The sequence below is a fragment of the Dasypus novemcinctus genome, chromosome 2, assembly GCF_030445035.2.
Source record: "Dasypus novemcinctus isolate mDasNov1 chromosome 2, mDasNov1.1.hap2, whole genome shotgun sequence".
NCBI lineage: Eukaryota > Metazoa > Chordata > Mammalia > Cingulata > Dasypodidae > Dasypus > Dasypus novemcinctus.
This window is the reverse complement of record NC_080674.1, coordinates 118020414-118038241: the sequence shown is the minus strand read 5'-3', so window position 1 is coordinate 118038241 and position 17828 is coordinate 118020414. Positions and strand designations below refer to the sequence as shown.

Sequence of the window (17828 nt, the reverse complement as noted above, 5' to 3'; positions counted from 1 at the left end):
AGGAGCTTCCTTTTTCGCTTTTAGTGCCATCTTCCTGAAAAGTTGTTTTAGTTCTTTGGTTAACATGCTTATCTCTACTTTTCCTTTAACCTTCTATTAGATTAGTACCTTTTATCTAAGAAAAGTTAAAACCTAATCTGCATGTGATAATTATTATTGTATAATCAGCTTTCTTAAATTCATTTTATATAATTCTTGTGTTTAAAATGAAGATCTTTGTCCAGTCTTAAAATTCAAAGCTGTATTCACTTCACTTTATCCTCTCTTTGTCCTTCCTTATTCATTAGTAATTAACTCATTCAGTGATAACTTTTCCCCCTAAGGGTGTGTTCCCTCTTAAAATACACACAGCTGCTTCTAATTAACTTAGGATTTCTTATTGAATGACTCAGCAGCCTAACTTTCTCATTTGGGGAGCTCATTTTATAGATGAGCATTTTCAATAGTTAATCTATGCTTCTGGCTAAACAAGATTTAGATTTCTTCCAGTTTACTGTTTCAATTCAGTTAAGAGAAATATCTAGACATATGTTAGGAAAAGATAAAAATTACAGAATTTTTATAATTTAGAATGAGAGATTTCCATGACTGGGAGAAATTTCTGTGATTCAAAAATAAAACATTATTTAAATTTATTTTCAACCATGTGCAGACAATGTTGTTTGAGCAGTAGTTGGGGCTGGGAGTCATGTTATTAACTGATGAAGGGAAGGAAGGCCGCAACCTGAGGATCACACAATGACAGTTGAACCAAATGGACTCCATTATGTTTGTTTCCCCATGTTCATTATGAAGTATGTTATAGTTTTTGGGAAGTGCCTGACCTTTGTTCTAGAAGTTCCTTTATTTCTAATCATAAGAGAAGTCCTCACACTCGAGAAGCAGAGAAAGGCAGTGTTCTTTCTAGTTATTTCCATGGTGGTGGTCCCTGAATCAATCTCTAAAAGGTTGTTTTCACCCATGATACACCTCAATTATTAAAAGTACATATGAACCTAGTTACCATGAGAGAATTTCTCTTGATATATCCCTGGCAGCTGAACCCCACTTGGGGCAGTGACAGCTAGTACTGGTTTCTCTTTGTTCAACAGAAGGTTGAGAACACATAGTTGTAAGAGCTTGTGCCAATATCTGTATGTTGCTTTGTGTCTTGATCTGTACTCTTGCACCTAGTGACATTTGCCTGAGTTTCTCAGTTGGTGTTGGAGGATAGACTGTGGAAATATAATGTTTGAAAATGTGTCATTGAGATCTTATTAAATTAAATACTTTTTTAAAATTGCCTTTCAGAATTAAAGCCATAGAGAGTCCCAACAAAGAAGACGACACCCAGTGGCTGACCTACTGGGTAGTATATGGTGTGTTCAGCATTGCCGAATTCTTCTCTGACCTCTTCCTGTCATGGTTCCCCTTCTACTACATGCTGAAGGTACATTGACTTCTCTTGAACGCCTCTATTTCCTTCCAAATATATTTTTTCTTTGCCCCTTACCACTAAAATAAACTCCAACTCAGGACCTATATTCAAGGAATAGGAACAAATGCTTGGATATCACATATCTGTTCCTCTGCCTCAGAGTGTAAACAAAATGACAGAATTCAGCGTCCGTCTAACTTCAATGTCTAACTTCCTTTGCAGTATACTGCCTTGGAAACAGCCTAAGCAATTTTGTTCAAGGTATTTTTCATGCTAATAAAGAAGGTAGTTATGTATGACAGGGGAAGGATAGAGGGATTGAGAGGTGACTATAAGGGGTAGGGGTTTTTCTTTTTGGAATAATAAAAATGCTCTTATATTGATTATAGCGATGAATACACAACTCTGTGATTATACCAGATGCCACCAATTGTACATGTTAGATGGATTGTATGGTTCCTGAATATGTTTCAATAAAATTGCTTTTTAAAAAAGATTGCAAGTGCTGTGACTTAACCACACACACTGTTGTTAGTTTGCTAATATCCCATCTTCATGCAGTGTTATCTACATTTGATGTGAAGCAATGCAAATTTTGGCAGGCCACTGATTATTCACAGAGGTGAGCAGGAGTCATTCATTATTTCTGGAAGAGAAAAATACTTATTTCTTACATAGGCTGGGAGAAATATGATATGGCATTGACTGTATGAGGAAGTCATTTTATAACTGGCAGATGTTGGCAGAAGACTAACCTTAGTTTCCAGCATGTCAGGAAAGGGCAGGAGGTTGAACTGAAACTCATTCCTAACAAGACCTCTACCAACTCCTCATTTGTACCAGAGGTAAATGGGAATGAAAAGGTTTATGTTTTTGATGGAGTAGATGGAATGGAATGGTTCTATGTCCCTGTCTTCAGTAGATTCCTCAAGTGTCTTTCATGGAAAAGGCCCTACTTCCAGTTAGTTTTGTGTGATGAAAATGTTTCCTCAGGTATATAGAGCCAGGTGTCTGAGTTGGACAAGCTGGACATGGTGGTTTGTCCAGCCCTTGTGAATTCTGGATGTTCTTCTTTCCCTTCTTCTTTTTTTTTTTTTTAAAGATTTATTTATTTATTTATTTCTCTCCCCTCCCCCGCCACCCTGGTTGTCTGTTCTCCGTGTCTATTTTGCTGCGTCTTCTTTTGTCCACTTCTGTTGTTGTCAGCGGCACGGAAATCTGTGTTTCTTTTTGTTGCATTCATCTTGTTGTGTCAGCTCTCTGTGTGTGCGGCGCCATTCTTGGGCAGGCTGCACTTTCTTTGGCGCTGGGCGGCTCTCCTTATGGGGCACACTCCTTGCATGTGGGGCTCCCCTATGCGGGGGCCTCCCCTGCGTGGCACGGCACTCCTTGCGCGCATCAGCACTGCGCATGGGCCAGCTGCATACGGGTCAAGGAGGCCCGGGGTTTGAACTGCGGACCTCCCATGTGGTAGATGGACGCCCTAACCACTGGGCCAAGTCCGCCACCCCTTCTTACTTTTTAATATTCATTTTTTATAAAAGTTACACATGATACAGTTTAAGGCTTCAAATATTTCTGTAAGATTTTTGAAGAAAAACAGCAGTTCTGTATCCCTGTTCCCTGTATCTCTTTCTTTAAAAAGCAACCATTATTTCATTTATGGCAGATTATTTTATCTTTTACCTGTAGGTCTCTAAATAATGTTTGTTTAGCCATCTTTCGATTTTTCTGTTTTATGCATTAGCTCTTGATTCCTAGTAGAAAACAAGGCTTTGACTTTCTCGCATCCCTCATCCCTGCCACATAAATACAGCCTTCTCATGCTCCATCCTCCTACGTAATTTAACTTTGGTTAGATAAATATTCTCTGCTTACATTATTAGAACTTTGTAAATACTGTTCATAATTGGGCCATATTGTGTATCTGTGGTTTTCTTGAAGTGTATTTCCCCTGAAACTAATGTTTTATTATGTATATATTCAGACCTATTTCTAGCATCCTTATTATATGTTTGTCTTACTTTTTCTACATATATCTTTCCTTTTTTTTAAAGATTTATTTCTCTCCCCTTCCCCTCTCCCACCTCCTTTGTCTCTCTCTGTGTCCATTTGCTGTGTATTCTTCTGTGTCTGCTTGCATTCTTGTCAGCAGCACCCAGAATCTGTATCTCTTTTTGTTGCATCATCTTGCTGCATCAGCTCTCCACGTGTGTGGCGCCACTCCTGGGCAGGCTGCACTTTTTTCGCACAGGGTGGCTCTCCTTGTGGGGGTGCACTCCTTGTGTGTGGGGCTTCCCTATGCGGGGGACGCCCCTGTGTGGCACAGCACTCCTTGTGCTCATCAGCACTGCATGTGGGCTGGCCCACCACATGGGTCAAGAGGCCCTGGGTTTGAACTCCTGACCTCCCATGTGGTAGGTGGATGCTCTATTAGTTGAGCCAAATCTGCTTCCCTCCTTTTTTTTTTTTTTTTTAATTTATTGCCTCCCCCTTGTGGCTTTTTGTGTGCTGTCTGCTCTCTGTGTCCATTTGCTGTGCGCCCTTCTGTGTCTGTCTTTATTTATTTAATTTTCCCCTCCTGCTTTGTGGCTTGCTTGCTGTCTGCTCTGTGTCCATTTGCTGCGCACTCTTCTGTGTTTTTTGTTTGTCTCCCTTTTTTTGTTGCATCACCTTGCTGAGTCAGCTGTCTGAGGCGCTTGCAGGCCAGGCAGTGCTCCTTGGTGCTTGCAGGTGAGCCTGCTTTCACAAGGATACCCTGGGACGCACACCCAGAGCTTCCCATATGGTAGATGGGAGCCCAGCTGATTGAACCACAGCCGCTTCTCTCCCTCCTTTCTTTTTAAAATTTATATCCAAAGAAATTTAGCAAGCTTTCTCATTCTTTGTTCTCTTTCACTCCAACCACGATTCTGTTGATATTATCTTGGCTTTTTAGTCTAGGTAATTCTGGATATATTTTTTTCTATTTTTTTATCTTATCTTTTTAATTTTTAAAATATATTTATTAAAAATCTATTTAATATTTAAATACATATTTAACCTATTTGTTGTTTATGCTTTCCTTTTTTCCTGGGAGATTTTCTCAATTCTGTTTCTTTTCAAATTCCTTGGTTTCTGAGTTAGTCACGTATATTCAGAGAATTTGGCTTATATACTGAGGGGGCTGGCAAGCCTGAATTTTGTAAGGCAAACTGCAAGCTAGAACTCCGATAAAGATGTTGCTGAAGTTAAGTCTGAATTCCCCAGGGAAAGCAGACTGAAGTTGCGACAGAAATTCTTTATGATCTCTGAAATCCTTAACTGATTGGATGAAGAGACTCCCCCTATTGCTGAGGGTAGTCTCTTTTGTTGATTGTAGTTGCAGTCAGCCGTAGACTCAGCTGATTATCGATGCAAATCCATCTATGGAGTACCCTCACAGTAACAATCAGGTCAGTGCTCGCTGGACCAAACAGGTGATACAGTAACCCAGCCAAACGGACACATGAACTTAACCATCACAGTTACATTATATCCAATCTGCTATTTATGCCACAAATTGTATTCTTTATTTCACAATTATATTTTTCATACCTAATATTTTTGGGGTTTTTTTTTTCTGTTTTCTTGTTCTTATTTCATATTGCTAATATTTTCTTTTATTTCTTTTAGTTTAGTTGGCAAGCCAATTTAAAATCCTTGGTCAGTCAGTTCTAAAATTTCTGTTCCTGTAGAATTTGTAGTTGATTAGTATTGTTTTTCTTTTGAAATGGTTGTGTTCTTCAAATATCTTATTAACATTATTTTGGCCTGTGAATTCATTGCCTCTCATAAGCATCAGTTCCTTTATCAGGTATTGGAATGGAGAAAGGCTTCACTCAGGTCCATGCCAGTCCTAGCAAGCTCGGGGTGAGAGGTGGATGAGTCCAAGGCTCCCAGCTCCAAGCAGCAAAGAACCACAGTTAATCATTCTTTACTCACAAAACAGCTCCTCAGCTTGAGGCTTCACCTTTTGCTACCCTCCACCCTCCAAAGTTCTAGTTGTTGTAATTCACAGCTCTAGTTGTTGAAGCAGGGGAATAACTGCCCACAGTTCATCCACCTATTTTCCTCAGTGCCTCACAAGGATAGGACTCTTATGCCTAAACCTGTTTTAGATAAAGTATAAAGAATAATTCTTTTTAACTTTGAGGTATGGAAGCAAGACAAAATGCAAAAGTCAGAAAGGAAAAGACTTGATAAATTTGACTAAAAATTTTTTAAAAAAATTAAACTCTATATGAAAATGGACAGCATAAACAAAGTTAAAATAATGACATAGTAGGATAATATTTATAACATTTACACCAGAAAGGAATTAATACCTGAATATTTAAAAATTCTACAAGTAAAAAGAATAGAAAAGGGGTAAAGGTTATATAAATAAACATTTTACAGAAAATAAAACATGAGTGACCAGTAAATATCTCACTAGTGAACTGGGACTTCAACAATTTCTTGTCAAATTAAACAGTAATACCCTGGCAATTCTATGTCTGAGTGTCTAGCCTAAGTAAGCATTCACAGGTGTATTAGGGGGATGTATAATGATTTTCATTGCAGCATTTTTGGTTATAACTAAAAATATAAGCAACTGAAGTGTCCACTAATAGGTAAATGGTTAAATGAATTAATAGTATATCCATGCTGTTAAATGAGATGAAATAGATCCATATGTATAAATATTGAAAGTTCTGCATAATCCATTAATTAAAAAGTTGTAGAACATTACATACAGTATAATACCATTTATGGTATTTTAAAAAGACAGGAAGCTAACAAAGTTGAAAAAATGAAATGAAGACACGCTCATTATATATCCTTTTAATTTCAAATAAAGCATCACAGAATGCCTTAAATGACAGCTGAAAAGTTTTTCTTTTTGAAACTTTGAGAATTGTGTGGAGAAATTTCATGGATGATTTCAAAACTGCTGGGGTTTTGCTTTTGTTATTCAGAGGCATTTATGTGCATTTATAAAAATATTTTCTAATCCTTAATTTGGCCATGACATTTTAAACTTTAAATAATTTTGAAACCTTTCTAAGATCTATCTAACGGTAGTGATGTCACGTGCAGTCCGGTTTTATTCCATGATCCTTTTCTAGTCAGGTGAAAACCATGGACACCTTCTTAGGTCCACACTACACTGTATTTTTAAATAAATATATCACACCTGCACCAACATGTCCCCACAAGAATAATGCTTTTTTGAATTTCAGTTCAAGCTCACAGACCCCTTGTTAAGAAACCCTGCATCTAGGGAAACAGACTTGGCCCAGTGGTTAGGGCATCCATCTACCACATGGGAGGTCCGCGGTTCAAACCCCAGGCCTCCTTGGCCCGTGTGGAGCTGGCCCATGCGCAGTGCTGATGTGCGCAAGGAGTGCTGTGCCACGCAGGGGTGTCCCCCGCATAGGGGAGCCCCCCGCGCAAGGAGTGCGCCCTGTAAGGAGAGCCGCCCAGCGCAAAAAAAGTGCAGCCTGCCCAGACATGGTGCCACACACACAGAGCTGATGCAGCAAGATGACACAACAAAAAGAGACACAGATTCCCAGTTCAGGTGACAACAACAGAAGTGGACAAAGAACACACAGCAAATGGACATAGGGAACAGACAAGTGGGGCAAGGGGGGAAGGGGAGAGAAATAAATAAAAATAAATCTTAAAAAAAAAAAGAAAAAATTAAGAAACCCCGCATCTAATGGAAAGAAAATTGGCTTTTGACTTGGATCCAGCTGCTTCCTTCAGTGAACCATACCCTGTCAATGGAACCATTTGCACTAATACCTGACCTCAAACTTCTGAAACCTGAGCAAGTTTGAAATGTAATCCTGACTTCCAGCCTGCTCCTGATTACTTATTGTAATGAGACCACAAGAAGTGGAGAGAGGATCTAAAATGAGCGCTTATCACTGAATCATTTATATTTGGGTTTCAAGGACATTAAGAAACTACTTTGTAACACATTTTCTTCCCTAATAGAAAAATGATTGTATCCATTAGTAGCCTGCAGTGACATCAGGATGTCAGTGAGAATGAAGGAGTGAATTTTCTGCATATATTCAAGTAGATAATATACTTTGAGATTATTAAAATTTGATGATGCTCTCAATCAAAATGCTTTCTTCCTGCAATAAGAGGCTATTTTCAGTGGCTTCAGTGAAGAGCCAGCCTCTGAATTGCAGTCTATAGGAAAAATTTTACTAAGGTAACCTTTTTTTTTTTTTTTGAGGTACCAGGGCAAAGGATTGAACTTGGGACCTTGTATGTAGGAAGTTGGTGCTCAACCACTGAGCCATATCGGCTCCCCTGAGTTGTGTTTTTGTTTGTTTGTATGTTTTTGTTTTTAGGAGGCACTAGAGATTGAACCCGGGATCCCCCATGTGGGAAGAAGATGCTCAACCACTTGAGCCAAACCTGCTCCCCAAGGGTATCCCATTTTGACAGGCAGCATAGGTCTTACCGATGCCATTGTAATAATCACATGATGGTACGGGAGTGTGAATAAGAGACCTGCAAGTAAGGACATGTTTAATCTTTTTTTTTTTTTTTTCAAAATTGATATTCTTGGTAGTTTTTCTGTTTTTCTGAAGCAGCCAAGTATGATTGGAGAAAATAAGAGAAATCAGTGGTTATTTATCAAAGGTTAGTTGAAACATAATGTACAAGGTATTAAGATAGAAATAGTATATCATGCATGCTGAGGTCTCTCCTTGAGTAGGATGTGGCTCAAGCAGTTGAATGACTGGCCCCTGCATGGGTGGTCCCAGGTTCAGTTTCTGATGCCTCCTGAAAAAACAAGCAAAACTAATGAAAAAGCCGACTTGGGGAAGTGGATTTGGCTCAGTGTTTGAGTGCCATGAGTTCCCTGGTTCAGTCCCCGGCCCTGCTATGTCAAAAAATAAATAAATAGGCGGTGGACTTGGCCCAGTGATTAGGGCGTCCATCTACCACATGGGAGGTCTGCGGTTCAAACATGGGAGAGCTGACACAACGAGATGACGCAACAAAAAAAACACTGATTCCTGTGCCACTGACACCAACAGAAGTGACAAAGAAGAACACGCAGCAAATAGACACACAGAACAGACAACTGGGGCCAGCTCCACACGGGTGAAGGAGGCCCGGGGTTTGAACTGCCGACCTCCCATATGGTAGACGGATGCCCTAACCACTGGGCCAAGTCTGCTTCCCTTGTCTTCTCTTTAGATGGTACGGGGAACTGATTCTGGGACCTTCCGGAGTGGGAGAGAGGTGCTCAATCTCTCTACGCTACCTCTCCACCCTGGTCTGCTGCCATTCTTATTGTGTCTCCTCTGTGTCTCTTTTTGTTTTGTCATCTTGCTGTGCCAGCTCTCCATGTGGGCCAGCACTCCTGCGCAGCACTCCACACACCAGTACTCTGTGTGGGCCAGCTCTCTGCTTGGGCCATCTCATCGCACAGGCCAGTTTGCCTTCACCAGGACCCGGGAGTTGAACCCTGGATCTCCCATATAGTAGATGGGAGCCAAATTGCTTGAGCCACATCTCATTCTCTGAGTAGTCTCTTTTTAAACTTAATCCATCACTATTTTTGTAGCTACATTGTAAAGGCTTCCTAAGACATGTTTCTGATCAAGTCATTGCAGCACAGCAGGAGGTGAGTGTTGAAACATATTTGGTTTTTTAAAAGATTTATTTATTTCTCTCCCCTACCCTCCCCCACCAGCCCGGTTGTTCTCTGTGTCTATTTGCTGCGTGTTCTTTGTCCACTTCTGTTGTTGTCTGTGGCATGGGAATGACTCTGTGTTTCTTTTTGTTGCGTCGTCTTCTTGTGTCAGCTCTCCATGTGTGCCGCGCCATTCCTGGGCAGGCTGAACTTACTTTCACACTGGGCAGCTCTCCTTACAGGGCGCACTCCTTGCGCGTGGGGCTCCCCTATGCGGGGACACCCCTGCGTGGCAGGGCACTCCTTGCGCACATCAGCACTGCGCATGGGCCAGCTCCACACGGGTCAAGGAGGCCCTGGGTTTGAACCACGGACCTCCCATGTGGTAGATGGACGCCCTAACCACTGGGGCAAGTCCGCTTCCTAAAACATATTTTTTCTGGCATTAACTCTCAGTTCTGACCAGGCTAGTCCCCTAACTGTACATGTGGAATATTACCTCTACCTTGAAATACCTCTTTCGGTGGGGGTGAAATCTGATGGCCACAACGTTAGAATCACAGACAGAATTATCCAGCCTGTTGTAATTTGTAACTTAGAAGTTCAGTGTCAGTGCCACAGAGTCAGTGTCAAGAGTCCAGTTAAAATAGCAGAGAATGGTTTGTCTGAATTACTGGTAAGAGTGGACTTGTGTGGTTGCCCTTGGTAATATCATCAGCTGGCCCTTTGAGGGCAACTTGATGGAAAGGATGGTCAGATCTGTGTGGGTGACTTTAATAAGCTCAGGGTATTTATGGGCTTTGGAACAGTTGATTAGTGAGAAGAAAGAGTTGAAAAAGCTGGCAACTGAATATCACCCTGAGGATTGAACAGTAATTAACTTTATTTTTAATACAAGAATATTATTTCATTTGCAAACTGGAGAAAGCTAAGGATGTAGAAAGAGAGCAGTAATTATTTTTCTGTCTCCAGACAATAGCTAGAGGGTACCTGAAAGAACCAAATTAATAGTCTGAGTCTACCAAAGTAGTTACATCAGAGAAGTACAAAAATGGAGACACTTGACTCTGATCCTGTCTAGTAGTCTTGCCTTAACAACTACAAACAAAAATTACTTCCATGTGTTTTGAAAAGGTTGAGAATTTCTGGACAAGAGACTACACAACCTGTCTTCCATATGCAACTTGTTCGGATTGCTGAAGAGTTGGTTTCTGTGTAAGGAGATACTATTTCAGAGATTTTTCAACAACAGAACTTTATGGCTTGATAATACTGCTATTATCTGTTTTGTATACTTAATATAACTTACATAAAATCCCACAGAAGAGAAAATTGACTCTCAGGTTAAGTTTGATTTGCCAAAATTATAAAACAGACCCCAACTCTTAATTAGTTAATTCTTAAGCCAGTGAATCATTTCTATTTCATCCTGAGGCCTGTGGTTATGATAACATGGGCATTTGCCTCTAGATCAATAATTCCTGAAAATTAGACATTCTATGCAAGAATACCAGCCAGGAGCCTGTTTTCTACTATTTTAAATGGGAAAAATTTAAATGCATTACATTTCAATCTAAAATGCCCAACCAATTTCCCAAATATTAAATAAAACACAGGAAAATATCTTTTGAAGTAACAAATTATGTATTAAGATACTAGGTGTTAAAAATCACACTTCCTGCTCTCCAGGTAGTTAATATGGTTGGTAAGAAACTTACTTTGTGTACAGTACCACGTGGTACATCCTCTTTGACACTGCATGCTCTTCAGAAGGTCAGCATGGGAGTCTGATGGTCTATCAAGCGTGTAATTTCAGACTTTCTGCACATCGTTTTATTTAAAACATTGTATTGCATTTTGGATATATATTAGCATTTCTTAAATAAGCAAATATATGGAGTTTGAGTATTAAAAATCAAAAGGCCTTCCATGGGGAAATATTAACCAGAAAGAAATCTTCAGCATGTGTCTGTAATTAACGGGGCACTAAGCAAAGGAAATGAAAGCTAAAGCCCTTGACAAATGCAGTCACTTAATTCTCCATTTTGGGTTAATGCATATGCGTGGTGTTGCTCACTAGGACAGCTCTGCTGGTTGAGTACAGGGTACGCTTCCATTGTAAACATGGGACTGCCCACCCATACAGCATCTCAGAGAATTGACCATTTCAGCGTTCGGACCTTGTGTATCTGTAAGGGTCATTTTGGGTTTTGGTGTGGTTCTATGTTCATATACATAGTATTTAGTGTACATATGTAGTGGCTAGTCTGAATCTTTGCCCTCCCCTTTCCTATTTCCATGTTTTTCTCCTTTGCTTTCCTAACTCTGACCATTCCTCTTTTCCAGGAGCTGAGCTCATTTAGTGAACTTTGGAGTCTATCAGATTTAAGGTGTATGAAGGGGGTGAAGGGAGAGCTGGCTTTAAATCCTAACTCAGAGATTGTGACAATACATTTGGAATGCAGGCTGTGTAGTAATTTTGTTTGTAGCTGTTATAGTCAGATATTCTATATAGTTTTGCTTGAACATTTTTATATTGTATATATATTGTTTTTGTTTTTTTTAAGATTTATTTTATTTATTTATTCTCCCCCCGCCTCATTGTTTGAGATCAGTGTCTGCTCTCTCTATCCATTCGCAGTGTGCTTGCTCTCTTTGTCTGCTCAACTTCTTTTTAGGAGGCACCGGCAACTGAACCTGGGACTCCCATGTGGGAGGTCTCTTTGTTGTGTCATCTTGTTGTATCAGCTCATTATGTCTGCCCTTCGCGTGAGCTTACCTACTCTAGTAGGCACCAGTAATTGAACCTGGGACCTCTCATGTGGTAGGTAGAAACCCAATCGTTTGAGCCACAACTGCTTCCCAAATATTGTTTTGTTATCAGTTGTTCTTGTTCTTTTTTTCGTGTTATGAGGAGGAGAAAAAAATTAATTGATGGGGGTGAATATGGCTCAAGCAGTTTGGTGCCTACCTACCACATGGGAGATCCCAGGTTTGGTTCTCAGTGCCTCCTGAAAAAAAAACCAGACAGACAACAAGCAGACAATGAGCACAGACAATGAGCACAAACAACAAGAAAAATCAAGCAAATAGATGAGGGAGCCATATGGGGGTGGGGTGGGGAGTAATTGATAATAAAACAATATATATTCAGTATATAAATGAAAAAGTATATATTATGGGGGGAAATCTATAGTTTTTTTTTGTTTTTTCTTAATTATGTGTGAAGATACTATTTCTTTGAATTACATTTTAGGTAGTAAAATGAGAGTTACAAAATGTTTGTTTAAAAAGGATCCCTGTTCTGGGATTTGATTTTACCCTGATTTTAAGTAATTTATTACTTAAAGCTAATAAATTAGATACTATATCATGAAGGTTGGTAAAAGACAGGATTCTTTTGACAGTGACAAATCCTCTACTTCTGCTCTGAATGCATTTTGTTTGATATCAATGAATTCCAAAAAGAAATCTTGGATTATGTTTGTAAACTGGTCTTTTCTTCTGGGCATATGAGATTATATTGGATTTACTTGATTACTTAAGTAAAATGCTTGTGTCAGTAGGGTGTTTAGTACCTGCCCCTTGGCGGGTGGGGACTCGCAGATAAAAAGCATGGCAAAGGACAGAGTTGAGGATTTTTTTTTTATTTTTTTTTTATTTTTTTTTAATTTTTTAATTTTTTATTGAATTTGTAATAATATTACATTAAAAATATATATGTGAGGTCCCATTCAACCCCACCCCCCCACCCCCCCCTCTCCCCCCCCCCCCAACAACACTCGTTCCCATCATCATGACACATCCATTGGATTTGGTAAGTACATCTTTGGGCACCTCTGCACCTCATATACATTGGTTCACATCATGGCCCATACTCTCCTCTATTCCATCATGTAGGCCCTGTGAGGATTTACAATGTCCGGTGATTACCTCTGAAGCACCATCCAGGGCAGCTCCATGTCCCGAAGACGCCTCCACCTCTCATCTCTTCCTGCCTTTCCCCATACCCTTTGTCCATTATGTCCACTTTTCCCAATCCAATGCCACCTCTTCTATGTGGACACTGGATTGGTTGTGTCCATTGCACCTTTATGTCAAGAGGAGGCTCAGATTCCACCTGGATGCTGGATGCAATCCTCCCATTTTCAGTTGTAATCACTCTAGGCTCCATGGTGTGGTGGTTGTCCTTCTTCACCTCCATCTTAGCTGAGTGTGGTAAGTCCAATAAATCAGATTGTAGGTGCTGGAGTCTGTTGAGGCTCAGGATCTGGCTATCACATTGTCAGTCCAGAGATTCAAATCCCCTAAATATATCTTAAACCCCAGCATTAACTGCACCTCCAGCACATTAGCATGAAAGTCTTATGAAGGGAGATCCCATCTGAGTCCAGATTCATCACACATAAACACCATTTCCAAAGAGGGGCCATCTGCCCTGGTAGTTAACCCCATCGGCCATGACCATAACTCCCATGGGTCTCTTTAGCCCTCAAAGGAACCAATATCTGGGGGTTGTATCTGCTTTATCTGTCTCTCTGACTCTGCAGAGTTGAGGATTTTTGATGTTGGAGTTTTGCTATTGGAATTTGATGCTGAAGCCTTAAACTGGAGCCCCAGGAAGTAAGCTCACAGAGGAAACGAAGCAAGGCCCAGGAAGGGAGGAACCCTGAGCCCAGGAAGAAGCAGCCTGGGGAAGGGAGGAACCCAGGAAGCCTGAACCCTTGCGGACATTGGCAGCCATCTTGCTCCAACACATGGAAATAGACTTTGGTGAGGGAAGTAATTTATGCTTTATGGCCTGGTATCTGTAAGCTCCTACCCCAAATAACTACCCTTTATAAAAACCAACTATTTCTGGTATTTTGTATCAGTACCCTTTGGCTGACTAATACACTGTGTGAGCTAGATTTTTAACATTTCAATTAATATCTATTTTACAGAGGAAGAAAGAGTCTTGTGAGAGTCAATAATTTGCCTAAGGTTGGTTTGGTTGGTGACTGCCAGAACAAGATTTGAATCCAGTTTCTTCAAGCCCATTCTCTTGGTCTTTATATATATTTATTAACTCTTAGAATTGCTGTTTATTGGGTGGAGAGATATGTATGTATCTTTTTTTAAAATAAGTGTATTTATTTTATGCTTCCAGTTTTTCCCATTACTTTTTTTTTTTTAAGGAAATACCGGAGATTGAACCTGGGACCTCATATGTGGGAAGCAGACACTTACTGAGCTACACACACTCCCTATATATATCTTTAGATAAAGAATTTTTATTTTATTTTCTTTGTATTCTTACTGATTTCTTATTTATCTGATTGATCAGTTTCTGATGGAAGTGTTAAAATCTGTGATTGTGGATTTTGTCCATTTATCTTTATATTTCTTTTCCAATTTACATATCGCAAGCCCATCCTGGTTAGATACTGTGATGGTTAATTTTTTGTGTCAACTTGGCTAGATTATGGTATTCACTTGTTTGGGCAAGCAAATACTGACCTGATTGTTACTTTGATGGGTATTTCCTAGAATTTAAATCATTATGCAGTTGATTGCATCTCTGGGCTAATTAAATCTATAATCAACAAAGGAGATTGCCTTCAGGAATAAGAGGAATCTCCTCATCCATTCAGTTGGTGTCCTTAAAGGGAGACCTGAGAATTTCAGTAATAAGTAGGATTTCTGTCTTACTTCAGGCAGCCAGCTTCTCTTGGGAAATTGAATCTTCACCATTGAATTCCCAGCTTGCAGCTTGCCCTGTGAAATTCAGACTTGCCAATCCCCACTTTCATATGAGCCAATTTCTGTAACAAATCTCTTTTTTCTTTCTCTCTCTCTCTGTATCCTCTTCTGTTTTTCTGGAGAATTCTAATACAAGTATATTTAAGTTAAAGAATTTTATATCCTTGGTGAATTATTTTCCTTTTTTATTTCTATACTTATTTTGTCTTAAAAAGTGTTTATGTTATAGTGCTTAATGTTTAATACAGACTATATTTTGGGGGTTAGTGTTTGCCTGATAAATCTTTTTCCATCTCTTTATATTAATTGTTCCTAAATGATTTTGACTTTGTTTGAGGTAAGTTTTTTATTAGAAGCATATAGCTATACTTTTTTCCTCATACAGTCTGATAGCCTGTGTCTTGTCCCCTGCCCTTGTGCATCTCTAACAAATATTCCTGAATGTTACTTTTCGTGAGTCCTATAGTTCAGATAATCTAGAGATTCATCTGTTGAATCCTAGGTTTTGTTTTATTTCGATTGTAATACAGGTTCTAAGTGTAATGAAAGTTTCTGAGAGCCAACACTGTGCTGATGGAGTGAGTTTCTGTGCACAAATATGTACATTTTAAACTTAGGCTCTCCGTTATTAGTGTTAGACCCTTAACAGCTTTTCTTCTCTAGAGCAAACTTGAAAAACTGTATCACTCAGCAATAAAAAGACAAACGACCCAATTAAAAAATGGGCAAAAGACTCAAATAGACATTGTCCAAAGAAGAAATAAAAATGGCAGAAAAACACATGAAGAAATGCTCAACGTCACTAATGATTAGAAAAATGCAAATCAAAACTACAATGAGATACTATTTCACACCTGTCGAATGGCCACTCTTAAAAAGACAGAGAACTGCAGGTTTGGAGAGGATGTAGAGAGATAGGAGCATTTATTCACTGTTGGTGGGGATGTAGAATGGTACAGTCACTGGAAGACTGGCAGTTCCTAAAGAAGTTGAATATAGATATGCCATATGATCCTGCAGTGCCACAATTGGGTGTATACCCAGAACTGAGACCAATGACACAAATACGCATCTGCACACTTATGTTCATAGCAGCGTTATTCATGATAGCCAAAAGTTGGAAACAACTTGGGTGTCCATCAACTGATGAATGGATAAACAAACTGTGGTGTATTCACATGAAGGAATATTATGCAACTGTAAGAAGAAATGAAGTTGTAAAGTTTATGACAGCATGGATGAACCTGGAGGACATTATGTTGAGTGAAGCAAGCCAGATACAAAAGGACAAATACTGTAAGATTGCATTATTATGAACCAAATATATTGTGTAACATATTGTATGATTCAAAAAAATTTTGTATGTATCCAGTTTGTAGCAGTTTGACATTGTTTATGAATTCCAAAAATAGATAGTGGATTATGTTTGTAAACTGGTCTGTCCCTGCAGGCATATTAGAGTATATTGGATTCAGAGGTTTCGCTTTTACTTGATTAAATAATGATTCAGGCTTTGATTGGGCAATGTCAGCATGTGGAGTCCTTGTCCCTTTGGTGGGCGCGGACTCAGAGAGAAACTGCACTGCGGAGAAGGGAGTTTTGAGTTTTGAGCTGGAGCCCTAGAAAGTAAGCACACAGAGGAACTGAGCCCAGAGAGAAATGAACCCCAGGAAGAGAAGAATCCAGGAAGGCTGAACCCTTGCAGATGTCAGCAGCCATCTTGCTCCAACACGTGGCAACAGACTTTGTTGAGGGAAGTAACTTACGCTTTATGGCCTGGTAAGTATAAGCTTCTACCCCAAATAAATACCCTTTATGAAAGCCAAGAGATGTCTGGTATTTTGCATCAGCACCCCCATAGCTGATTAATACACAGTACATTTAATTGAGAAACCTATGTTTTATTCAACTGTACTTAAAATTTTTTTTAATTGTTTCTATTTTAAATTATTAAATGTAGAAAATAAAGCTTTAAAAAATGGAAAAAAGAAAAAACTATCTTTGAGAAGTATTGCAACTTCTTGATTATTTAAATAAATTCCCTGGTTTGGAATGACAAAACCAAGGCTGCAGAGTTAAATTTAAATCAGTCACAAGTTGAGAGATTTTTACTTTATGAAGTTGTCAAAACTATAGATTTGGAATACTAGGAAGTAACTTCTGTTTTATATAGATTCACTTAGACTGTGTGGAACGTTAAACAGTTAGAATTTTTTTTAACTAAAATATTCAGTGTGTTGTTTATTAAGCTTCACAGGGAAATGGGCATATCACTCTGACTCTCTCCCTTTTCTTTATCTTATGGAGAAATAAACTGTTTAGATGTCTGGAAGTGCTGAGCTGGTATTTATTATTTTAATAAACAATTTTTTACAGAACAATTTTTTAAGTTATTAGGGTAGAATTCTTGCCAGTTTTTAAAAAAATTTCAATGGCAAAGTAGATTAATAAAGAGGAATAATATTAGTATTCAGTGAAAGATAATGAGCAGCTATATTAGCCAAAACAGGTGCTGCTGATTCAAAGTACCAGAAATCTCTTGGCTTTTATAAAGGGTATTTATTTGGAGTAAAAGTTTACAGTTACAAGGCCCTAAAGAGTCCAACTCAAGGTTGGTTTCTCACCCAAAGTCATTTCCCACGTGTTAAAGCAAGATGGTGGGCGATGTCTGTGAGGGTTCAGCCTCCTCTTTCCTCTTAAGGCTCCATGGTCCCAGCGCCTTCTGTCTTAATTGTAGCCTGGAGGGCTCATCTCTCTTCCCAGGGCTTTCTCAGTGCTGCAAAATTATCAGGTAAATGGCTCATTTCTCTGCTGTGGCTATGGAGCTGTCTCTCTTCCTCTGTGTATATTCTGTGCATTTCCTTTTATATAGCCCACCAAGGGGCAAGGACTTAACTGTGAGTCTTAAGTACATGACTGAATCAAAGCTGTAATCTTAATATAAGTTAATCAAAGGCATCTCAACTGAATCTAATGCAATCAGAGGGGTTACAAGAG

The 17828-nt window shown here is 39.2% G+C and overlaps 1 protein-coding gene across 1 annotated transcript in view; it reads left to right on the top strand.

Moving 5' to 3' along the window:
* The window catches only part of REEP5 (receptor accessory protein 5), a 59116-nt gene that overhangs the window by 33250 nt on the left and 8038 nt on the right, over positions 1-17828 (top strand). The window contains exon 3 of the mRNA XM_004480291.4: positions 1291-1429. Within this exon, the coding sequence (XP_004480348.1) occupies positions 1291-1429 (139 nt within the window). The remainder of the gene's footprint in view (positions 1-1290; positions 1430-17828) is intronic.